General features: G+C 43.1%; 1 protein-coding gene across 1 annotated transcript in view; it reads left to right on the plus strand.

The window, feature by feature from the left end:
* The first annotated feature begins 13,415 nt into the window (after positions 1–13,415).
* Positions 13,416–25,960, plus strand: part of cfi (complement factor I) — a 205,100-nt gene continuing 192,555 nt past the window's right edge. Inside the window, exon 1 of the mRNA XM_063046272.1 lies at positions 13,416–13,685. Coding sequence (XP_062902342.1) covers positions 13,623–13,685 — 63 coding nt within the window. The 5' untranslated portion in view covers positions 13,416–13,622. The remainder of the gene's footprint in view (positions 13,686–25,960) is intronic.

Here is a 25,960-nt window from a genome sequence, read left to right on the forward strand (position 1 = left end):
GAGGATAAAGGCGAAGCCTTTTAGGACTGAGATTAGGAAAAACTTCTTCACACAGAGAGTGGTGAATCTGTGGAATTCTCTGCCACAGGAAACAGTTGAGGCCAGTTCATTGGCTATATTTAAGAGGGAGTTAGATATGGCCCTTGTGGCTACGGCGATCAGGGGGTATGGAGGGAAGGCTGGGGCGGGGTTCTGAGTTGGATGATCAGCCATGATCATAATAAATGGCGGTGCAGGCTCGAAGGGCCGAACGGCCTACTCCTGCACCTATTTTCTATGTTTCTATGTTTCTATGAAATTGTTTTGATCTTGTAGCGCAATTAGAGATTGACAGGCATGACTTTTTTACGCATTACTGAGTTGTGGCTGAAAGAAGATCATAGTTGGAAGCTTAACATCCAAGAATACGTTATGTCTCAAAAGGCGAGACAGGTAGGCAGAGGGGGTGGGGTGGCTCTGCTGGTGAAAATGAAATCAAATACTTAGAAAGAGGCAATTTAGGATTGGAAAATCCTTGTGGGTATATTTAAGAAACTGCAAGGATAAAAAGACCCTGATGGAAGCTACAGGCCTCCAAAAAAATGTGGGCAGATAAATGGCAGATGAAATTTAATGCAAATAAATGTAAAGGATTACATGTAGGAAGTAGAAATATTAGATGTAAATAAACAATGGGGTTCTTGAGTTAGAAAGGGCACTGTATGAGAAGGATTTGGTCATTCTGGTAGACATCACTATCAACATCTAGACAATCCACAGAAGCGATTAGGAAGGCTAATAGAATGTTGGGCTATATAATGCACTCAGTGGAGTTCCAAGTCTAGAGACGTTCTCTTTAAGCTGTATAATGCACTTGTGATGAGGCCACACCTTGAATACTGTGTACAATTTTAGTAACCATATTGTATGAGGGAGGTGAAGGCGCTGGAGAGAGTTCAGAGAAAGGTAACTGACTCATTCCAGGTCTGCAGGGTATGAGCTATGAAGACAGATTGAAATAATTAAATCTTCTTGGCCTAAGTAGATGTAGAATGAGAGGAGACATAATGGGAGTATAAGTAAGGTGGATGCCAGCTGCTACTTCAAAATTAATCCACCATCAAGGACACGGGGCCATAGGTGGAGACTGGTTAAGGAGAGATTTCAAACGAACATCAGGAAGCATTTCTTGTTTTCAAATGTTTTTATTGTGAAGCAACATCAGCTTAACCACAACCGACAATGTCCTGAAGTACAAGGCTTCTTTTTCCTTTTCTTTCTTATAACAACATAATGAAAGTCAAATGAATGTATGTATAGTAAACAGGCAAAAAGCAAAGGAAACCCTACCACCCCGTCTCCTTTCCCCTTCCCAGCCCTTCCCTCCCCTCACTCCCCTCACCCCTCCTGTATGTGCTGTTTAGGTCCTACCGCCCCCCACACTTAGTTCAGCTGTTGGTCTCTTCTAAATACAACAGTAATGGTTGCCGGATTTTTTCAAATTCCTTGAGTCTGTCCTTGATAACGTATCTTATCCTCTCTAGATGCAGAGTATCCATTAATGCAGCCAGCCATTGTCTGAGTGATGGAGTTTTCTCCTTTATTCAGAACATCAGTATGAGTTTCTTTCCATTAAGTATGCCATAGGTCAGGAGTTGTGAAGTTCCAAAAATTATTAAAATGGGGTCTGGTATTATCTGAACCTTCAGTACCTTCAATAGGACCTCAAATATGTGCTTCCAATACTCTTGTATCCTGGGACATAAAGCATAACTATGTAACAGATTTGCCTCCAAGGTCTTGCATTTCTCACACATTGGGGGCACCTCTGGGAATATTTTATGAATCCTTACTTTTGAGTATTGTAGTCTATGTAGGATTTTAAATTGTATTAAACAATGCCTGGCATTGATGGAACAGGAGTTATCATACCCCAAAGCCTCATTCCATATAACCCCCTCTATCTCTGTGCCCAACTCCATTTCCCACTCTTTTTTAATATTATCCATTGTTGTATGACACCTGTTATGTATGGCATCATACAGATAGGTGATGGTGTGTTCTGTCCCTAAACATGATCTTAAATGTTTATCTAATTTACCAGGTTCTGCAGTCTCAAAACCAGAAAGATGTGATCTTATGTAGTGTCTTAGCTGGAGATACCTGAAAAATATGACTCTTTTGCAATCCAAATTTGTCCTGGAGCTGCCGAAATGACGTAAAAATCCCTTGTATATATAAGTCTCCAACGCTGCATATCCCTAATTCTTGCCATGCATCAAAGGCCCCATCTATAGATGAGAGGATAAAAGAGGGATTCACTGATATAGGTACAAGAAAAGATGATGTTCTGAGTTTTAAATGCTTCCCCATTTGTCTCCACATCTGTATGGTGCTATGGATAATGGGATTGCCTCTATAACAGGCTTTATTTAACCGAATAGGGGACATAATGATTGCCCCTATGGAATATGGTAGACAATCCTCACACTCCATCTCCAGCCATCCGGGAAGTGCAACTGTATCATCTATCCAGTATGCTCTATGGCTAATGTTAGCAGCCCAGTGATAAAAAATAAAGTTGGGTAGTGCCATCCCCCCACTAGTCTTATTCTTGCAGAGATGTTCTTTCCTAATTTGATGGGCTTTATAATTCCATATAAAAAAGGTAGAGTTATCAAATCCAATCCTTTAAAAAAGGTTTTGGTAAGATAGAGGGGCAGGTTTGAAATAGATAGAGCAGTTGGGGAAGAAAGATCATCTTGACTGCATTTACTCTACCCACTAAAGAAATTGGGAGTGTCTTCCAAAATTCTATTTTCTTTTTAATCTTTTCAATTAGAGGGATAAAATTTGCTTCAAATAGAGAACTATAGTTTTTGGGTATTACAATTCCAAAGCAAGTAAACTTCTCAAGGGTTATTTTGAATGGAAATTGTTTAAGCCCCTCCTATTCTTTTACTTGGACTGGGAATTCACTTTTCCCCCCAATTAGTATTATACCCCGAGAAAGTGCCAAATAAATTGACTATTTCCAGTAAAACTGGAATAGTAATATATGGAAACAACAGGAATACTGCAGATGCTGGAAATTCAAGCAACACACATCAAAGTTGCTGGTGAACGCAGCAGGCCAGGCAGCATCTCTAGGAAGAGGTACAGTCGACGTTTCAGGCCGAGACCCTTCGTCAGGAATATAGTAATATATGGCTTTGTTACAAACAACAAAACATCATCCGCATAAAGGAAAATTTTTTTGATAGTATATTCTGTATTGTACCCATAAATTTCACGGTGAGAATGTATAGTCTCCGCCAGTGATTCCAGGGCCAACACAAACAATAAGGAACTTAATGCACAGCCCTGTCTTGTGCCCCTGTGCAAACTGAATGGTTCCGAGAGGGTCTGATTAGTTAGTATCTTAGCACTAGGGTTACTGTACAGTAGCTTAATCCAAGTTATAAATTTGTCTCCTATTCCAAATTCTTTCAAAACCTCATAGAGGTTTTGCCATTCCACTTGGTCAAATGCTTTCTCAGCATCTAGGCTTAATATTATAAGATCTTCCTTAGGATGTCTTGGGGAATACATTATGTTAAGAAGGCACCTGATGTTATGGAAATAATTCCTTTTAGGGATAAACCCTGTTTGATCTGAGTGTACCAATTTATTTATCTGCTGACTGAGTCTCCTTGCCAGTGTTTTAGCCAAAATTTTCTGACCCGAATTTAGCAGTGAACTCGGCCTATAAAATCCAACCTCCTCTGGGTCTTTGTCCTTCTTCGGAATAAGCGCGATAATGGCCTCGTTCAGGGTTTGGGGTAACCTGCCAGTTTCAAACGACTTTCTATACATCCTTACCATCATCATCAGGTGCCATGCCCAGTTTGAGCTTTGACTGCCATGGCCCACACTCTCCTGTTACGGGTCAAGTGGATCAATTCATTGGTTTTCATTTCCAGTTCTCTGGCTGCTATCTCCATCATCATTTGTCTTTGTCTTCCTCTTGCTTTCTTCCCTTCAATCTTTCCCATAATTACCGTGCATTCTAACTCCTCTTTCCTAATCCCATGTCCAACGAAGTTACGTTGTCTTTTCATGATCTCATACATTATTTCTCTTTTTGTGTTTGCTCTGTTCATGACATCCTCTTTAGATATTTGTTTCGTCCATGATATTCTTTGCATCCTCCTCAAAAACCACATCTCTGCTGCTACAATTCGTTTCCTCATGTTACTAGATGTTGTTCAACTTTCTGAGCCATATAACATAACTGGATAAACGTAACATTTCAGTACTCTGAGGCGGGTTGTCATGCCTAGTTTAGTATTGGTCAGTATACTCTTCATTCTCGTAAAGGTGTCTTTTGCCATCCCTATTCTTCTTTTGATGTCCATATAATTTGATGTCCTTACCATTTAAGGTGCTAATAAGTCACTAAACTTCTTATAAAACTCATTACCTATTCCATCTGAACCTGGATTCTTGCCATTTTTCAGGGATCTTATTGTCCTTACTATTTCGTCATTTGTAATCTCTGCTTCCAAAGCCTGACACCCCGTCAGATTGAGTGAAGGTAGCCTACAAGTGTCCAGAAATGTGTGCACGCTCCCCGTCGGTACATTAGGTTGAGAAGCATGTATTTTTTTATAATACTGACGGAATCTTTGACATTAACAGAGCACCTGAGTCTGATTTAATTTTATGAATGGTCCGATCACTTTCCAATTTGCGTAGCTGTCTTGCCAGCAATTTGTGCGGTCTGTCACCAAATTGAAAGAAATTCTGTTTTGTAAACATAAAGGCTCTGCACATCCTTTCTGAGAGTATTTGGTTCAGTTTGTATTTTAAAGCTGAAATTCTGTTGTATTTTTCTGCGGATGGTTGTCGTGCATTCTCTGTGTCTAGTTTACGTATTTGTTCTTCTAGTTCTATTTGTTCTGCTCTACTACGTTTCCTTAGGGAAGACTGAAAAGAAATTATACGTCCTCTAACATAAGCTTTAAATGTTTCCCATAGTTGTTCTGGGGGTGTTTCACTATTATCATTTATCTCAAAAATAAAATTTGAGATTCTAAATACTCACAAAATTTTGGGTTTGTAAGTAGCTGAGGATTAAACCTCCAATTTCTATGTGCAAATGTATTTGCGTCGATTCACCCAGCTCCAGTGAAAAAAGTAACAGGGCTGTGGTCTGAGATGACAATATTGATATCTTACGTTAGCGACTTCTTATGTGTTAAATAAATACTGTTATTCTAAATACTGTTATCGACAGTATTTTGTCATCAAGGAGGAAGTAGTCAATCCGAGTATATACATTATGAACTCTAGAGTAGAATGGATACTCTCTCCCTGTTGGGTTGAATAGTCTCCATATCTCACACAGATTCATATTGTCTATATATGTTTTCAGCAGGTTACTTGCCTTTGATGATAATGCCCTCTGATTGGAAGATCTGTCTAAATATGTATCCAGAACAAAATTAAGATCCCCTCCAATAATCAGGTTAGTGCTGGAGACCTCTGGTATCAATCCTAGAACTCGTCTAAAAAATTCTGGGTCATCCCAGTTTGGTCCGTAGATATTCGGTAAGGTAACTGGCATAGATTGTATTTCCCCAGTAACTATAACATATCTCCCACCCTTGTCCGCTATTGTTGTTAGGTGACGAAATGGAATGTTTCTGCGAATTATTATTGCTACACCCCTAGATTTCATTAGAAACTTTGAGGAATATACTTGGCCCTAATTTTACAGTGAACTTCATTCTTCAAATGTGTTTCCTGCAAGAAGATCACATCGGCCTGTAGCAATTTTAGGTGAGACAGCACTTTATCCCTTTTCACCGGCCCATTAATCCCATTTACATTCCAGGAACAAAAAGTAATGCGATTTCTTGTCCTCTGACCTCCTACCATCTCAGTATTTAGTATCTGTATGATAATGTTTTTGATCTGTTCTGGACCTTGTAAATCTATCGGTCTTTAGAAACATAGAAAATAGGTGCAGGAGTAGGCCATTCGGCCCTTCGAGCCTGCACCGCCATTTATTATGATCATGGCTGATCATCCAACTCAGAACTCAGCCTTCCCTCCATACCCCCTGACCCCTGTAGCCACAAGGGCCATATCTAACTTCCTTTTAAACATAGCTAATGAACTGGCCTCAACAGGCAACTTTGCTGTGGCAGAGAATTCCACAGATTCACCACTCTCTGTGTCAAGAAGTTTTTCCTAACCTCGGTCCTAAAAGGCTTCCCCTCTATCCTCAAACTGTGACCCCTCGTTCTAGACCTCCCCAACATCGGGAACAATCTTCCCGCATCTAGCCTGTCCAATCCCTTTAGGATCTTATACGTTTCAATCAGATCCCCCCTCAATCTTCTAAATTCCAACGAGTACAAGCCCAGTTCATCCAGTCTTTCTTCATATGAAAGACCTGCCATCCCAGGAATCAATCTGGTGAACCTTCTTTGTACTCCCTCTATGGCAAAGATGTCTTTCCTCAGATTAGGGGACCAAAACTGCACACAATACTCCAGGTGTGGTCTCACCAAGGCCTTGTACAACTGCAGTAGTACCTCCCTGCTCCTGTACTCGAATCCTCTCGCTATAAATGCCAGCATACCGTTCGCCTTTTTCACCGCCTGCTGTACCTGCATGCCCACTTTCAATGACTGGTGTATAATGACACCCAGGTCTCGTTGCACCTCCCCTTTTCCTAATCGGCCACCATTCAGATAATAATCTGTTTTCCTATTTTTGCCACCAAAGTGGATAACTTCACATTTATCCACATTAAATTGCATCTGCCATGAGTTTGCCCACTCACCCAACCTATCCAAGTCACCCTGCATCCTCTTAGCATCCTCCTTGCTAACACTGCCACCCAGCTTCGTGTCATCCGCAAACTTGGAGATGCTGCATTTAATTCCCTCATCCAAGTCATTAATATATATTGTAAACAACTGGGGTCCCAGCACTGAGCCTTGCGGTACCCCACTAGTCACCGCCTGCCATTCTGAAAAGGTCCCGTTTATTCCCACTCTTTGCTTCCTGTCTGCTAACCAATTCTCCACCCACACCCAATACCTTACCCCCAATACCGTGTGCTTTAAGTTTGCACACTAATCTCCTGTGTGGGACCTTGTCAAAAGCCTTTTGAAAATCCAAATATACCACATCCACTGGTTCTCCCCTATCCACTCTACTAGTTACATCCTCAAAAAATTCTATGAGATTCGTCAGACATGATTTTCCTTTCACAAATCCATGCTGACTTTGTCCGATCATTTCACCGCTTTCCAAATGTGCTGTTATCACATCCTTGATAACTGACTCCAGCAGTTTCCCCACCACCGACGTTAGGCTAACCGGCCTATAATTCCCCGGTTTCTCTCTCCCTCCTTTTTTAAAAAGTGGGGTTACATTAGCCACCCTCCAATCCTCAGGAACTAGTCCAGAATCTAACGAGTTTTGAAAAATTATCACTAATGCATCCACTATTTCTTGGGCCACTTCCTTAAGCACTCTGGGATGCAGACCATCTGGCCCTGGGGATTTATCTGCCTTCAATCCCTTCAATTTACCTAACACCACTTCCCTACTAACATGTATTTCGCTCAGTTCCTCCATCTCACTGGACCCTCTGTCCCTTACTATTTCTGGAAGATTATTTATGTCCTCCTTAGTGAAGACAGAACCAAAGTAATTATTCAATTGGTCTGCCATGTCCTTGCTCCCCATAATCAATTCACCTGTTTCTGTTTGCAGGGGACCTACATTTGTCTTTATCAGTCTTTTCCTTTTTACATATCTATAAAAGCTTTTACAGTCCGTTTTTATGTTCTCTGCCAGTTTTCTCTCATAATCTTTTTTCCCCTTCCTAATTAAGCCCTTTGTCCTCCTCTGCTGAACTCTGAATTTCTCCCAGTCCTCAGGTGAGCCACTTTCTCTGGCTAATTTGTATGCTACTTCTTTGGAATTGATACTATCCCTAATTTCTCTTGTCAGCCACGGGTGCACTACCTTCCTTGATTTATTCTTTTGCCAAACTGGGATGAACAATTGTTGTAGTTCATCCATGCAACCTTTAAATGCCTGCCATTGCATATCCACCGTCAATCCTTGAAGTGTCATTTGCCAGTCTATCTTAGCTAATTCACGTCTCATACCTTCAAAGTTACCCCTCTTTAAGTTCAGAACCTTTGTAGAACCTTTCAGAACCTTTAGAAATGAACAGATCCTAAACGGCATTCCCTTATCCCTGCCCTCCCTCCCCCCACAACCCCCATCACCCTTGGAAGCACAAAATAACCAACAAAAAAACCATATCTCCATACACAAATACACCTAGTCAAAACTCTAGGAATAACTTCTTGACCTCTTACACTTCTCTGAACTAATTCAGTAGCTCCCCAGTTATATAGATGGTCACAAAGCCAAATCTGGCATCGGAATGAAAAAACTGAGAAAAACTAGCAAACAGATTATTGAGATGTTAAAGTAAGTGTGATTCTCAAAGCTATAACTACCCTAGCACCAGAAAGTCTAGCACCATTAACAACATACTCCTCATACAACACCAGTGTAGACCAACTCTTCTTACTATCTGCGCACTCATAGGGCCTTAATCCAACATAATACAATCCAAACATAGCTCAGAGTCCTGTTTTCTACAGGGATTAGAGGCAGGGCCTCATTAATGTTCAAAACGTTCACAATTTCCTATCATGGAGTTTTACTTGGGGCATCTTCATTCTGTAAGGGGTTTCTTCTCACTGTGCAGAGTCACTTCTCAGCATTTCCCAAATGATGTTCCGCATACCGGCGAGCTTCTTCTGGATCTGTAAACACCGCCTCGGTTCCATTAATTGTCACTCACAGCTTCGCGGGATAGAGGAGGCCAAACTTGACTCCGGGTCTATCCCGCAGCAACCTCCTGACCGGTGTGAAAGCCGCACATCGTTTAGCCACCGTGGATGGAAGGTCTCTGACGATCTGAATCCTTTGTCCTTGATATTGTAGATTCTTGGTACCTATCGCCTTCTGCATTATATCTTCAAGTACATGTCAATAATGGATCCTCACGATCAGGTGTCGCGGCGGCTCGTCGTTCCCCCGGGTGTTTCCGAAGTGCTCTATGTGCTCAGTCTGTCACCGGAGCTTCTTCCAGGTTTAGAGCTTCTTTCAGCATCTGTGCTGTGAAATCTCTTGCCTTCTGTCCATTTTTCTTTCCCCTCCCGTATGCCCGCAATTCTCAGATTCTGTCGTTTCGAACGTCCCTTTAAATCCAGGCATTTTTCAGAAAGTTGTTCAACTTGCCCACAAAGTCGTTTCACCTTGCTTTCCAGCTCCACAGCTAGGTCCGAATCTCCGTTAGCCAACTCTGCTATCTCTTTCAGTGTTTGATCTTGTGTATTCAACTGAGCTTTCAATGTGGTAATCGCAGCGTCATTTTCCACTTTCAACAAAGCAATTTCACTTCTCAAAGCAATTTCTCTTCTCAAAGTCATATATCCTATATGACTATCACAACCTATATCCTATATCCTATCACAGCCATATATCCTTTCTTGGAATGTGCCTCCATCGCCAACTTACTCCAGTTGGCTTTAGGATTCGTTTCCAAGCCTCTTAATTTGGACCTTCTGAGGATCCCAGGTACTTACATTTTATTGACTCTGCCTCTCGTCGCTTCTCCCGTCAAGCTCTGAAGGCGACGCTCTCCGCCATGAGGAGGTACTTGGTGTCCCTATCCCAGACCCTTCCACACCTTCGGGACACTTTCTTCGCCGTCTGTAATGGTCCTACCCGTTATTTCATCCTCTGTCGGATTCACGCCTGCAATCGCCGTTTTTTGACTTTGTCATGTTAGGCAAAGATCGCAAGATCCTACATCTATGGACTCCAGAGCCTGCCGGCCCCGACGCTAGCAGGCATGAACTTCAGATTGCGGCCCCTGCCATTAATCTCGCTGGCTCCAACACCTCAGGGCATATTCAAAACCCGGACTCCAGCAATGACCATGGACACATTCGAAGTGATTGCGCAACCACCAACTGCGACTCCAGCCTTGAACTCCAGGCTGGATCTTTATGTGCTGCTGTTGTGACTCCTGTCTCCCCTTCCCCCACCACCACTCCGCAGCCCCGTCTTCCTCAGATCCTGTCAACTCCTGGGCCCTCAGAGGCTCCATCTTCCTCTCACCCCAACCCTCCCCTCTCCATTGACACCCCCAGCCTCCCCCCTCCCCCCTCTGATCCCAGCTCTCATCCGTGCCGGGTCTTTACCATCCCCTCCGACCTTCAACTGTCGGAGGCAGAACGCTCTGTTCTCAGTAAGGGCCTCACGTTTGTCCCCCTTCGCCCACACCTCAGTGAGTTCCGTGTTCGCCATGATGCGGAACTTTTCTTCCGCCGTCTCCGTCTCCGAGCCTACTTCTTCGGCAAGGACTCTTCCACCCCCACCGATGACCCCTTCTCCCGTCTTCAACCCTCCTCTTCTTCATGGACACCCCGCTCTAGTCTTCTGCCTGCTCTGGATCTCTTTATCGCTAATTGCCGACGGGACATCAACCGTCTCGACTTCACAGCACCTTGTCCCCATTCCAACCTCACTCCTTCGGAACGCTCTGCTCTCCACTCCCTCCGCACTAATCCTAACCTTATTATTAAACCCGCCGATAAGGGGGGTGCTGTTGTAGTCTAGCGTACTGACCTCTACCTTGCCGAGGCACAGCGACAACTCGCGGATACCTCCTCTTATTTACCCCTCGATCATGACCCCACTAAGGAGCACCAGGCCATTGTCTCCCACACCATCACCCACTTTATCCGCTCAGGGGATCTCCCATCCACTGCTACCAACCTTATAGTTCCCACACCTCGCACTTCCCGTTTCTACCTCCTACCCAAGATCCACAAACCTGCCTGTCCTGGCCGACCTATTGTCTCAGCTTGCTCCTGCCCTACTGAACTCGTTTCTGCATACCTCGACACGGTTTTATCCCCCCTTGTTCAATCCCTTCCTACCTATGTTCGTGACACTTCTCATGCTCTTAAACTTTTCGATGATTTTAAGTTCCCTGGCCCCCACCGCTTTATTTTCACCATGGATGTCCAGTCCTTATATACTTCCATCCCCCAGCAGGAAGGTCTCAAAGCTCTCCGCTTCTTTTTGGATTCCAGACCTAATCAGTTCCCCTCTACCACCACTCTGCTCCGTCTAGCGGAATTAGTCCTCACTCTTAATAATTTCTCCTTTGGCTCCTCCCACTTCCTCCAAACTAAAGGTGTAGCCATGGGCACCCGTATGGGTCCTAGCTATGCCTGCCTTTTTGTTGGGTTTGTGGAACAATCTATGTTCCGTGCCTATTCTGGTATCTGTCCCCCACTTTTCCTTCGCTACATCGACGACTGCATTGGCGCTGCTTCCTGCACGCATGCAGAACTCGTTGACTTTATTAACTTTGCCTCCAACTTTCACCCTGCCCTCAAGTTTACCTGGTCCATTTCCGACACCTCCTTCCCCTTTCTAGATCTTTCTGTTTCTGTCTCTGTCTCTGGAGGCAGCTTATCCACTGATGTCTACTATAAGCCTACTGACTCTCACAGCTATCTGGACTATTCCTCTTCTCACCCTGTCTCTTGCAAAAACGCCATTCCCTTCTCGCAATTCCTCCGTCTCCGCCGCATCTGCTCTCAGGATGAGGCTTTTCACTCTAGGACGAGGGAGATGTCTTCCTTTTTTAAAGAAAGGGGCTTCCCTTCCTCCACTGTCAACTCTGCTCTTAAACGCATCTCCCCCATTTCACGTACATCTGCTCTCACTCCATCCTCCCGCCACCCCACTAGGAATAGGGTTCCCCTGGTCCTCACCTACCACCCCACCAGCCTCCGGGTCCAATATATTATTCTCCGTAACTTCCACCACCTCCAACGGGATCCCACCACTAAGCACATCTTTCCCTCCCCCCCTCTCTCTGCATTCCGCAGGGATCGCTCCCTACGCGACTCCCTTGTCCATTCATCCCCCCCATCCCTCCCCATTGATCTCCCTCCTGGCACTTATCCGTGTAAGTGGAACAAGTGCTACACATGCCCTTACACTTCCTCCCTTACCACCATTCAGGGCCCCAAACAGTCCTTCCAGGTGAGGCAACACTTCACCTGTGAGTCGACTGGGGTGATATACTGTGTCCGGTGCTCCCGATGTGGCCTTTTATATATTGGCGAGACCCGACGCAGACTGGGAGTCCGCTTTGCTGAACATCTACGCTCTGTCTGCCAGAGAAAGCAGGATCTCCCAGTGGCCAACATTTTAATTCCACATCCCATTCCCATTCTGACATGTCTATCCACGGCCTCCTCTACTGTAAAGATGAAGCCACACTCAGGTTGGAGGAACAACACCTTATATTCCATTTGGGTAGCCTCCAACCTGATGGCATGAACATCGACTTCTCTAACTTCCGCTAAGGCCCCACCTCTCCCTCGTACCCCATCTGTTACTTATTTTTATGCACACATTCTTTCTCTCACTCTCCTTTTTCTCCCTCTGTCCCTCTGAATATACCTCTTGCCCATCCTCTGGGTCCCCCCCCCCTTGTCTTTCTTCCCGGACCTCTTGTCCTATGATCCTTTCGTATCCCCTTTTGCCTATCACCTGTCCAGCTCTTGGCTCTATCCCTCCCCCTCCTGTCTTCTCCTATCATTTTGGATCTCCCCCTCCCCCTCCCCCTCCCCCTCCCCCTCCAACTTTCAAATCCCTTACTCACTCTTCCTTCAGTTAGTCCTGACGAAGGGTCTCTGCCTGAAACGTTGACTGCACCTCTTCCTACAGATGCTGCCTGGCCTGCTGCGTTCACCAGCAACTTTGATGTGTGTTTCTCAAAGTGACCGCTACCTCTGCAACTTTTTCTTCAGTTTTCTTACAGATGTCTGACTTCATCGTAGTTAGCTCTGCACGTAGCGACTCTATGGCCACCAATACCACATTGTTGTCCATACTCTGTGCACGTGGCTCCACGTTGCCCTCCCTCGTGAGCTCTGAGGCGTCAATTGGGCCTGTTTCTTCGCTCGTCTCTGCCTTAGCCGTTCCTCTTTTGGGCATTTTGTAGCACACTCCTTCACTCTTCCTCCTTCTGGTACGTATTGAAGAGCGCCTCCCCTTCGTTTGCCACCCTAAACCTCAAATTGACTTTGTGTAAATGAAGTTTTAATATCACATATGCTGGAGCTACAGGAGGGTGCGTCCTACTTGCTCATGGCTCAACAGCGCCCCCCCCCCCCCGGAAGCATTTCTTTACACAGCGAGTTGTGGACAAATGGAACAAACTACCTAGTGTGCACCTGAGAGTAGTACTTTAGAGACTTTCAAATCTAAACTCGATAGTTATTTCAACACACAATGGGAATAGGAATTTGGCAGGCTTTGTTGGACCGGAAGGCCTGTTCTTTATCAAAATCTTTCTAATGTTCGAACAAAACTGCTTTCAATGGTTTCAGTGTCGGACTAGTCTGATAGCTGACTGCAATTACACAATGGTTGGTTGAAAATTAATCAGTCAACATCGATTTGGGGATGAAATTTGCTGTTTGTCAGTAGAGCGAGGAGGTTTTGTGGTAGTGGATGTTACCATGATTCTCCCTGTGCCTGTACTCCTACTGATGTGCTTCTTTGTTGCTGCAGATGAACAAAAGGTAAAACAAACTTTCACTGATAATAATAGTGATGAATTCAGATGATTTCTCTGTGATGCCTAGTGGCTTAAGTGACCCCAAGAATGCGTAATGAAGGCTGCAGTGTTGAGCATATCGAATCTGCAAGATTTGTGACTCGTCTATGTCTTGTTGGCAGGTAGGAAATTCTAGCTTCTTCAGTGTTCTCCAGTTACAGAGGGATCACTGCTGGAAGTTGCTCACTTCCAGCATCAGACTAGGATGAGATTCATTCTGCTCTGTTAATCCATATGGTTAAATAAAGAATGCTCCTGGTTTTCCCAATAGCATTTACAAGTCAAACCCTTGGCTCTATACATTTTCAATTTTAGTTATTTTCTGTTTGTTGCTTTTATTAATTTCTGTTTTTTTATGTTTGTGAACCTTGCATGTGGCTTTTTTTCCTCTCCATTATTTGAGCACACCTTTGTCTTTTATAACTTCGGTTCATCTTACAGATGTCAGCCTTGTCATGTCTGTCACCATGCTATAAATCATGTTAATTATCTAAGATCCAAGGACTATTGAATCTATTAATCTACTTTCTGCAATTGTTCAACTTGCTCTTCTCCCAGCAATATTATGTTTATTTTCCAACACCATCTACTTGGTTACCTCCCTTTGCTCAGTTTTCACAAAAAAGATGCACAGCTGAAGTACTTTGTCCCAGTTTATCTGTTGTTGAAACCTTCATCTATGCATTGCTACCTCTAATCTTGACTCTTTTCCAAAACTCTTCTGGCCTGTTCCCCATATTCTGTCATCCATTAACTTGAGATTACCCAAATCTTTGTTTCACATGTTCAGTCTTGCACAACTGCTGTTTACCTCGACACTTGCTGATGTACATGGGATGTTGAGTCAGCAACATCTTGCTTGCATCATAGCTATCTGCATTCCCCAGTTTTGATCTTTTGCTCACACAGCTTAATCGCTCTAATGTTGAGCTGTCAAAGGCATAATCTCTCAAGTTCTTACTACAGAAGCTTAGCATCTTTCCCTCTTTTTCAGGAGTTTCATCACATTGGCCCAGGTTTTAATTACCTGCCTCAATAGCACTTTGTATACCTTGTTGGGAACTTTCGTCTAAAAGCACCAATCCTCAGTGTCTCAAGATGTCTTCTGATGTTAAACGCACAATGAAAGTTCTAATTTTTGAAAAATCATACCCTCATATTAAATGTTATCAACACCTCCCAAGTTACTGACTCTGGTCTATAATTTCCAAAGCAAAAAGGTGACAAAATTTGATTTGAAATAAATATTGCAAGGTGTAATTCTTATTAAATGTGACCTGTGCACGTTCGTCCAACCCAACCATCGTTGTTTGCATTACTTGCTGCATCATGCTTCACAAATGCAGAATGATTTGACACACAGCTCTTTCAGTTTATCTTCTTGGATTGTATGATGTCAACATAACCCCTTGGGGAATAAAATTTGTATCTTCAAGTAAAAGAATTTAGTATGAGAAATTCTATCTTGACTTTTAGACTCTCCACTAGAAAGAAAAATTACAGCTCATTTCTCATTCATTTTTGAGAGAGAATAAGCATCAATTGTGTGGTACATACTCCCGGAGCAATGGAAAGCTTGACCAAACAGAGGAAATGTGGATCTTGCTTCAAGGTGAACATGGAGCAGTGCAGCACAGGCCTTTAGCCCAGGATGTCTACAATAAAATTCAGCCTGTACTTGACCAATTTCCCCCTATTCTCTGAACATTTATGTGTGTATCCAACTCTTAAATACTATCATATCTGGCTCCACCATTATCCCTACTTGCCCTTTTAACTCTCTCTTAGACTTTTTCCTTCTCACCTTAAATACATGTCCTCCAGTACTTGATGATTCTATCCCAGGAAAATAGTTTCTGACCATCTACCTACCCATGTGTCTCCTAACTTTATAACTTTCTATCAGGTCATCAGCCAGTCTTCAGTACTGCAAAGAAAACAACACAAGTTTGTCCAATCTCTCATTATAGCTCATACCCTCTAATCCAGACAGCATTCTCCAAAACTGCTCTATACCATTTCCAAAGCCTCCACATCCTTCCATTAACAGGATCATCAGAATTGCACACTACACTTCAAGTGCAGCCTAATCATGGTTTACGATAGCTGCAACCTTATACTCAGTGCCCCAACCATTGTGGGCGAGCAGGCCATATGCTTTCATTATCACTTTTATCTACTTGTGTGGTGACTTTTAGGAAGCTATGAAGCGAAGAGAGGGAGAGAAAGTTTGGGTGATCAGACAGATGATGGCCTGGTGAGAGGTGAGTTTCTTAAGAATTAAGATGTGGGCAGGCTGACAAGCTTGACAATTGGAAGCAACCCTTCAGAAGGCCATGGTAAGTACAGAAGTTACTTCTGCTGTGGTACTCAGCAGGACGCTCCAGGATTTTGTCCCATCAGCTAAAAAGTAATGCCAATAAAAAGGTTGGAAATGCTGGAAGCTGGAACAAAACTCAAAGGCAGTCGAGGAACTCAGCAGGGTATGAAGATTCTATGGAGGGAAACTGTCGGCCAGTTTCGAGTTGAGACCCTTCATTTGAACTCCAAAATATCAACTGTCCATTTCCCTCCATAGGTGTTACCCGAGTTCCTCCAACATTTTGTTTATTGGTCAAGAATACTCGTTTTAGATTTGGAGGATAAAGAAATGGAGGAATAATTAGTAAGGCAGGAAAGCCAATAGCCAGGAATGTAAATGAGGATACCAAAAGGTTGCTCAGAGATATAAAGAGTAGAAGCAGGGCAAAAAGAAAGGTGGATATCAGTATTATGGAGATATTCGTAGTGATCTTTTAAGAATCACAAGATTCTGGAAAGGTTCTGGAGGATGGAAAAATTGCAAACTCCACCCTTTAAGAAGGAAGGGAAGCAAAAGACAAGAAATTATAGGCCAGTTAGTCCAATTCAGTAATCAGGAAGATGTTGGAATCCATTATTAAGGATGAGATTTCGGTGTATTTGGAGGCACATAATAAAATAGACCAAAGTCAGTATGAACAAAAGAAAATCTGCAGATGCTGGAAAATGCTGGAGGAACTCAGCAGGACAGGCAGCACCTATGGAAAAGAGCATCGTCGACATTTCTGGCCGAGATCCTTTATCCCTAATGGGAAATCTTGCCTGTTGGAATTCTTTGAGGAAATAACAGGCAGGTTGGACAAAGTGGAGTCAGTAGATGCTGTTTACTTGGATTTTCACAAAAGGATTTTGACAAGGTGCCTTGCATGATGCTGCCTAGCAAGATAAGAACCGATGGTATTGGAGGAATGATAGAAGCACGGGCAGAAGATTGACTGGCAGGAGGCAAAGATTGGGAATAAAGGGAGCCTTTTCTAGTTGGCTACTGATAACTAGTGGAGTTTCACAGGGTTCAGTGTTGGGACCTCTTCTTTTCACTTTATATGTCTTAGATGCTAGCTTTGTGGCCAAGTTTGCAGATAATCAAAGATTGGTGAAGGGGTAGGCAGTGTTAAGGAAGCATGGAGTTTGCAGAAGGACTTGGACAGTTAGAAGAGTGGGCAAAGAAGTGGCAGATGGTATAAAGCACAGGGAAGTGTATGGTCATGAACTTGGTGGAAGGAATAAAGGTGTAGACGAATTTCAAAACGGAGAAAATTCAGAAATCAGAGATCAGAATCATATTTAGAATCAGGTTTCATATCACTGGCATATGTCATGAAATTTGTTGTTTTGCAGCAGCAGTACATTGCAATATGTAATAATAAAGACTATAAAAAGTATATACAGTACCGTGCAAAAGTCTTAGCACATTTTGTGTATACATAGCTAGGGTGCGTAAGAACTTTGCTCAGTACTGTATTCGTCAATGTAGAGTAAAGTTTGTAAATCTGGTGGGAGCAAAGGATGCTGGGAATGGTGAGGGTGAAGCACTGTGGGAGGGGTGTGGTACAAGTGGCAAAGAAGGAATACCAGGGGCCAATGGGCAGGGGGGGCATGCATGGGTGCAGACACACCCTACCCTGAGACAACAGACAAGGTCATTTGCTTCCAAACAATTGGTTTATAGATCATTACAGAATGTTCATTTGGTTCTTCCCACTCTCTGCCCTCTCCCCTTCCCTCAATCATGCCTCCCCTCTCCTTGCCCCTTTCCCACTGTCAGTCCATAATAGAAACCCATAACTGAATCGGGTTTATCATCACTCACATACAGAGCCTATAAAAGTATTCACCCCTTTGGAAGTTTTCATGTTTTATTGTTTTACAATATTGAATCACAGTGGATTTGATTTGGCCTTTTTGACACTGATCAACAGAAAAAGACTCTTTTGTGTCAAAATGAAAACAGATCTCTACACAGATTATAATTACAAATATAAAACACAAAATAATTGATTGCATAGTTACTCACCCCCTTCAAATCAGTATTTAGTAGATGCACCTTTGGCAGCAATTACAGCCTTGAGTCTGTGTGGATAGGTCTCTATCAGCTTTGCACATCTGGACACTACAATTTTTCCCCATTCTTCTTTACAGAACTGCTCAAGCTCTGTCAGATTGCATGGGGAATGTGAGTGAACAACCCTTTTCAAGTTCAGCCACAAATTCTCAATTGGATTGAGGTCCAGACTGTGACTTGGACACTCCAAGACATTAACTTTGTTGCTTTTAAGCCATGCCTGTGTAGCTTTGGCTTTATGCTTGGGTCATTGTCTTGCTGGAAAACAGATCTTCTCCCAAGTCGTAGTTCCCTTGCAGACTACATTAGGTTTTCCTCCAGGATTTCCCTGTATTTTGCCAAAATTAATTTTACCCTTTACCTTCACAAACCTTCCAGGGCCTACTGCAGTGAAGCATCTCCGTAGCATGATGCAGCCACCAACATGCTTCACAGTAGGGATGGTGTGTTTTTGTTGATGTGCGGTGTCTGGCTTATGCCAAACATAGCATTTAGTCTGTTGGACAAAAAGCTCAATTTTGGTTTATTAGACCATAGAACCTTCTTCCAACTGACTTCAGAGTCTCCCACGTGCCTTCTACCAAACTCCATCTGAGGTTTCATGTGAGTTTTTTTCAACAGTGCCACTCTTTGCCACTCTCCCATAAAGCTGCGACTGGTGAAGCCCCTGGGCAACAGTTGTATGCGCAGTCTCTCCCATCTCAGCCACTGAAGCTTGTAACTCCTCCAGAGTTGTCATGGGTGACTTGGTGGCCTCCCTCACTAGACCCCTTCTTGCACAGTCACTCAGTTTGAGGGCAGCCTGCTTGAGGCAGATTTATAGCTGTGCCAGATTCTTTCCATTTCTTGATGATTGAGTTAACTGTACTCCAAGGGATATTCAGTGGCTTTAAAATTTTCATGTATCCATCTCCTGACCTGTGCTTTTCAATAACCTTTTCATGGAGTTGCCTGGAGTGTTCTTTTGTCTTCATGGCATAGTTTTTGCCAGGATACTGACTCACCAGCAATTGGACCTTCTGCTTCTTCTTCTTCTTCTTCTTCTTCAAGTTTTTATGGCAGTTGGCATCCACGCTGTTGCATTACTGCCCTCTTCAGGATTTATTGTCCTTTATTGTCCATTCACCTTAAAGCCATCTTTCCAGTCCCATCACCCTTAAAAAATTAAACAACCATTTCCTCCCCTGATCACTCTCTCCACATTCCAATAAACCTTTAACACTGTTCTCTACCAGTCCTATTTTGCGTAATTGTTGTAACATTTGTTGCCTTTCCTGTGCAAATTTCCTGCATGAAATAAGGATATGCTTTACTGTTTCAGTCTCCTGACATAGATTGCAAAAACCTGTTGGATGTTTATTTATGATGGCCAGAGTACCATTAAGGTTGCTGTGCCCAATTCTCAGTTTACTTGTAATTACTTGCTCCTTCTGTTTTACTCCCCTACTTCTTCCCATATCTACTCTGTTCTGAATTGAATGTAAATATCTTCCTTTTATTGCTCTATCCCAATGCTGCTGCCACTGTTGATTTATCCTTCTCCACACTATGATCTTCCCCTCTGATTCTGATAGTTTAATATTGACCTCTATAGATCCTTTTTTGACTGCTGCTTTTGCCAGCCTATCTGCTGTCACATTTCCCATAATACCAGAATGTGCTGGAACCCACATAAATGTGATATTTTTGCCTTGTCTAGCCAGTCTTGAATTTGCAAACGGGATTTCATAAAGCAGATCCTGGTGACCTCTAGCTGTACCCGTCTTAATGCTTGCAAGGGCCGACACAGAATCACTACATATTACAATACTATTACAATCAACCTGCTCACTCCATTCTAGTGCTAACAATATGGCAAACATTTCAACTGCATATACACTCAAGCAATCAGGTGTTCTCTTGCTAATTTCCACACGATAACTTGGTACAACAATTGCAGACCCTGTTGCACCTGTTTCTGGATCCTTTGAACCATCCGTAAAAACCTGTATGCCTTTATACTTACATTCCCTATAACTAGCAGTTGGACCTTGCAGATACAGGTGTATTTTTACTCTAATGAATTGAAACACCTTGATTACACACAGGTGATCTCCATTTAACTAATTCTGTGACTTCTAAATCCAAATGGCTACTCCAGCGATGATCTGATGTGTCATATTAAAGGGGGTGAATGCTTACGCAATCAATTGTTTTGTGTTTTATATTTGTAATTAATTTTGATCACTTTGTAGAGATCTGTTTTCACTTTGACAAGAAAAAGTCTTTTTCTTTTGATCAGTGTCAAAGATGCCAAAATAAATCTACTGTGATTCAATGTTGTAAATTAATAAGACATGAAAACTTCCGGGGGTGGCGGTGAAAACTTTTTGTAGACACTGTATGCCATGAAATATGGTTTTGTTTGCAGCAGCAGTACAGTGCAATACTACAGTATTTTGCAAAAGTCTTAGACACCCTAGCTATATGTATTGTATGTGCCTGAGACTGTTGCACAGTACTGTAGATAAAGAGAAAATTTAATTAATTAAGTAGTGCAAACAGAGGAGGGGATAAAACTGAGGTAGTGTCAGGTAGGGTTCAAAGTCCTTTCAGAAATCTGATGGCAGAGGGGAGGAAACTGTTCCTGAAACATTGAGTGCGCGTCTTCACGCTCCTGTACCTTCTCCTTGAAGGTAGCAATGAGAACAGGGCATGTCCTGGGTGGTGGGGCTCTTTTATGGTAGATGCTGCCTGTTTGAGGCATCACCTTTTGAAGCTGTCTTTGATGCTGGGGAGGTTAGTGTCTGTGATGGACCTGTCTGAGTTTGCAACTTTCTGCAGCTTTTTGCAGTGGCCCTCATTATGAGACGTTGACACAAACAGTTAGAATGCCCTGCATGGTACTTCTGCAGAAAGTAGCAATTGTCTTTGGTGACATAACCAATTCTTCTCAAACTCCTAATGAGAAATAGCTGCTGTTGTTCTTTGTAATTGCATCAACTGGTTGGGCCCAGGATAGGTCCTCAGAGATGTTGACACCCAGGAATTTGAAACTGTTCACCCTTCCCACTTCTGATCCCTCGATGAGAAACTTGTGTTCCCTTGACCTCCCCTCCCTTAAGTCCACAATCAGTTCGTTGGTCTTACAAGACAGATACAAAGGAACTTGGGAATCCTCATGCAGGATTCCCTAAAGGTTAACTTGCAGGTTGAGTAAGGAAGGTAAATATAATGTTAGCATTCATTTTGAAAGAACTGGAATATAAAAACAAGGTTGTAATGCTGAGGCTTTAATAAGATTGGTCAGACTGCACTCGGAGTATTGTGAGCGGTTTTGGGTGCTGTATCTAATGATGTGCTGGTATTGGAGGGGCTTTAGAGGAGGTTCACAAGAATGTTTCTGGGAATGAAAGATATATATATATATATGAGGAACTTTGATTGGCTCTGGGCCTGTGCTCACTGGAGTTTAGAAAAATGAGGAGGGATCTCATTGAAACCTATTGAATACTGTATTGAAAGAATAGATAGAGTGGAGATAGAGAGGATGTTTCCTATATTGGTGGAGTTAGGACCAGAGTGTACAGGTTCAGAATAGAAGGAGGTCACTTGACAACAGAGAGGTTCTTTAGCTAGAGGGTGGCAAATCAGTGAAATTCATTGCTACAGACAGCTATGGAGGCCAAATCACTGGGAATATCTAAGGCAGAGGTTGATAGGTTCCTGATTAATAAAAGTATCAAAGTTTTTGTGGAGAAGACAGAAGGATGGGTTTGAGAGGGATAACAGATCAACCATGATTGAAAGGCAGAGGAGATTCAATAGGCAGAATGGCCTAATTCTGCTGCTATGTCTTACGAACTTGTAGTCTGAAAGACAGAACAGATGTCAAAGCCAAGAATTGGATTAGATTAGATTATGAGGACACTCAGTCCTCGTTTATTGTCATTTAGAAATGCATGCATTAAAAAATAATACAATGTTCCCCCAGTATGATATCACAGAAACACAGGGCAGACCAAGATTGAAACTGACAAAAACCACATAATTATAACATATAGTTATAACAGTGCAAAGCAATTTGATAAGAGCAGACCATGGGCATGGTAAAAAAAAAGTCTCAAAGTCCCGATAGCCCCAACATCTCACGCAGACAGTAGAAGGGAGAAACTCTCCCTGCCATGAGCCTCCAGCGCCGCAAACTTGCCGATGCAGCACCATTGGAAGCACCCGACCGCAGCAGACTCTTGAGTCCGTCTGAAAACTTTGAGCTTCCAATTAGCCCTCCGACACCGTGCATCGAGCACCATCTCTGCCGAGCGCTTCGACCCTGCCCCGGCCGCCAAGCAACAAGCAAAGTCGAGGATTCGGGGCCTTCCCCTCTTGAGATTTTGGATCACACAGTAGCAGCGGCAGCGAAAGAGGCATTTCAGAAGTTTCACCAGATGTTCCTCTGTGCTCTCACATCTGCTTCTATCAAATCCGTATTGTGCACGACACCCTACTTGACAAATAACAGATAATCATCACCGGAGTGGCTGCGTGCGCTGCGTCGTGCCGCTATCTTCTCCTCTCCTCTGGAACATACAGGAGCAATGTGAAATTTTCTCCAAATGAGTATAATTAAATATAAATTTATAATACTAGGGAAGAAAGAAAGCCTTTGATGTATAAGAGAATGGACATACTGAGAGGTGGCCTGAAAATAGTTTAAGACAAACAGTGAACTTGTGTAAGGGCAAGGGGCTGAATATTTTCCGCCTGGCATCCTAATTTCTAAATATTTTAAAATAGAAACAGAGTTAGTACAGAGAAAGTTTTCAAAATTATGAGGAGTTTTGGAACCATAGAAAACCATAGAAACTACAGCAGAGAAACAGGCCTTTTGGCCCTTCTTTGCTGTGCCGAACCATTTTCTGCCTAGTCCCACTGACTTGCACACGGACCATATCCCTCCATACACATCCCATCCATGTATCTGTCCAGTTTACTCTTAACTGTTAAAAAAGAACCTGCATTTACCACCTCGTCTGGCAGCTCATTCCATACTCCCACCACTCTCTGTGTGAAGAAGCCCCCCCTAATGTTCCCTTTAAACTTTCCCCGCCTCACCCATGTCCTCTAGTTTTTTTTCTCTCCTTGCCTCAGTGGAAAAAGCCTGCTTGCATTCACTCTATCTATACCTACCATAATTTTATATACCTCTATCAAATCTCCCCTCATTCTTCTACGCTCCAGGGAATAAAGTCCTAACCTATTCAACCTTTCTCTGTAACTGAGTTTCTCAAATCCCAGCAACATCCTTGTAAACCTTCTCTGCACTCTTTCAACCTTATTTATATCCTTCCTGTAATTTGGTGACCAAAACTGAACACAATACTCCAGATCTGGCCTCACCAATGCCTTATACAACCTCATCATAACATTCCAGCACTTATACTCAATACTTTGATTAATAAAGGCCAGTGTACCAAAAGCTCTCTTTACGACCCTATCTACCTGTGACGCCACTTTTAGGGAATTTTATATCTGTATTCCCAGATCCCTCTGTTCCACTGCACTCCTCAGTGCCTTACCATTAACCCTGTATGTTCTACCTTGGTTTGTCCTTCCAACATGCAATTACTTCTGTAAGATTACTTCTGTAAGATTCTTGTCAATGGTTTGCAACTTTGACAGTGAGTGGAGACAAATTATAACAACTACTGTAAGTGATCATGGAGAAGTATTTCTGCATTGATCACAGAATGCTTGATCACATGCCTGTTGAGACAGATTACAATACCTTTAATAGTAAGTGGCTAAATATTGAGGAGGGGAAATTTAAAAGAACAGAAAGGCTGGTAGACTTGCATTGCCAGGGCATTAATAAAGCAAATTTCCTTTCTCCTTATTGTGATTACTGTCAGACAAACTATGTTTTTCTCCATCATGTCTTTGACCAATCATCCCAACTGAACAATCAAGAGACAGAAGTTCACCCAGGTCCCATTAGCAAATACATTACCATCAGCCGATTTATACTCCCCTCCCGATGGTTGTCCCCATTAAAGTCACTGATGACTTGGCTGCTATTGCTAAACAAGTACATATCTTCTTGGATTTATAAATCCTTGGATTTCAGGATGACTCGCTTTCTCCAGTTTCATTCATGACTGATCAGGGCAATGAGGGAATTGTAGACTTTTCATGATGGTGCAGGCCACTATGAGCTCCTGATGTATCATCTCAAGGCTCTCAAATGCTCCCTTTTCCCTTTCAGCTGCCAAGGTTCAGAAATTGCAAGTAGAATTGGAAATTTCAATGAAACCTCAAGTGTATTCTGAATCCTTCCCTCTGCCTCCTCTAATACAGCTTGGAGTCAAACTACTTGTCATGGTCCGGTCCATGAGGTCTGGATTCCGGTTCACGGTCCGGTCCATCATTCCTTATTCCATGTTTTCTGGTTTTCCCTTTTTCTGTTGGGTGCTCTAATTGAGGCAGCTGATGATTCACATTTTGGGCTGGCTGCTAAATAGCTCCTTGGTTCAGCTTCACTGGCTGGCTGGCATGTTGTGGGGGACATTCTGTGGGAATATTAACTGACGGCCTGTATAGGTCTGGAATGATATTCGTACATGGTTCTTTGCAAACTCTGATAGGATGGCAGGGAGGAAGACTGATGGTGACAGCACAACACAGAGTTTGAGTGGGAAGAGGTGGGGAGAGGGACTGAGAACAGGAAGGTCATGGGTTGGAAGAGAAAGAAAAGAGGTGGGTCTAGTGTTGGTGGATCGGAAAGTGAGGGAAGAGAAGTTGAGGAGAAGGGCCTGAGGGCAAAATTGCTAAATGTAGTGCTAAGATTTGAAGGGGAAGGGGCAGTAAAGAAAATCGATCTGCTTAAGCTAACAAAAATTATCAGAGGGCAGGTAGGTGAAGTGAGTAGGTGAAGAAAATTTTAGGAGATGGAAACCTGCTGATAGGATGTAAAACTGAAGAGCAGATGGAGAAGGTAATGTAGGTGACTAATGTTGGGAAAGCCAAAGTGTCCAGGGTTGTAAGAGTTGGAGCACAAAGGGTCAATGGTTGCAAGAGGGTGATCTCTGGGGTTCCCCTCAGTGTTAATATGAAGGAGCTAGTGGAGAACTTGAGGGTGAGGAATAGTTCAGTGAAGAGTGTGAAAAGAATGACAAGGGGAGCAGAGAAAAGGGAAACTGAAACTGTTCTGGTAGAATTTGAGGATAAGGTGCCTCCAAAGGAGTTATATTCTGGATTACAGTGTAGAAGAATATATACTAAACCCTGTGAGGTGTGTTACGTACCCCGTAACTGGGTTGCCAAACCAGCAGAAATGGATCACTCAGTTGGAGACTGGATTACTAGAACTAAGAAAGTTTTATTAAAGAAACAAGCAACACAGTAATCGAAAGGATAATAAATGCAACAGTTCAGCAATGATAAACACACATGTGCACAGAATTAAGATAACAGCATCAATCAAGCTCTATCGTTGTCTAGGGGTAAATGACCAAATTTCAAAGTGACACAAAAGTTCAGTCCAATTTTAGTTCAGTTCGCAGTAATCGATGCCATGGCGATGGACAACGTGGGGGGGGGGAGAGAGAGAGAGAGAACGGGAACGACTGATCATTCAGAAACGGCTTCCACTCACAGACCAGCGATAATTGTTCACAAGCAGCTTTTGGGTGGGTCCTTGGTGATGTCACCTGAGGTCACCGACTGTGACCCCTCCTCCAGATGCGGTCGATCCTCTGCAGTGAACCCAGCACCCAAGCAAGGGCCGACACACACCGGGTTCCTGCTGATCGTACCTTTCCACCCTGTGCATTGTCCGA

This window comes from Mobula hypostoma, chromosome 4 (assembly GCF_963921235.1).
Source record: "Mobula hypostoma chromosome 4, sMobHyp1.1, whole genome shotgun sequence".
NCBI classification, from domain to species: Eukaryota; Metazoa; Chordata; class Chondrichthyes; order Myliobatiformes; family Myliobatidae; genus Mobula; species Mobula hypostoma.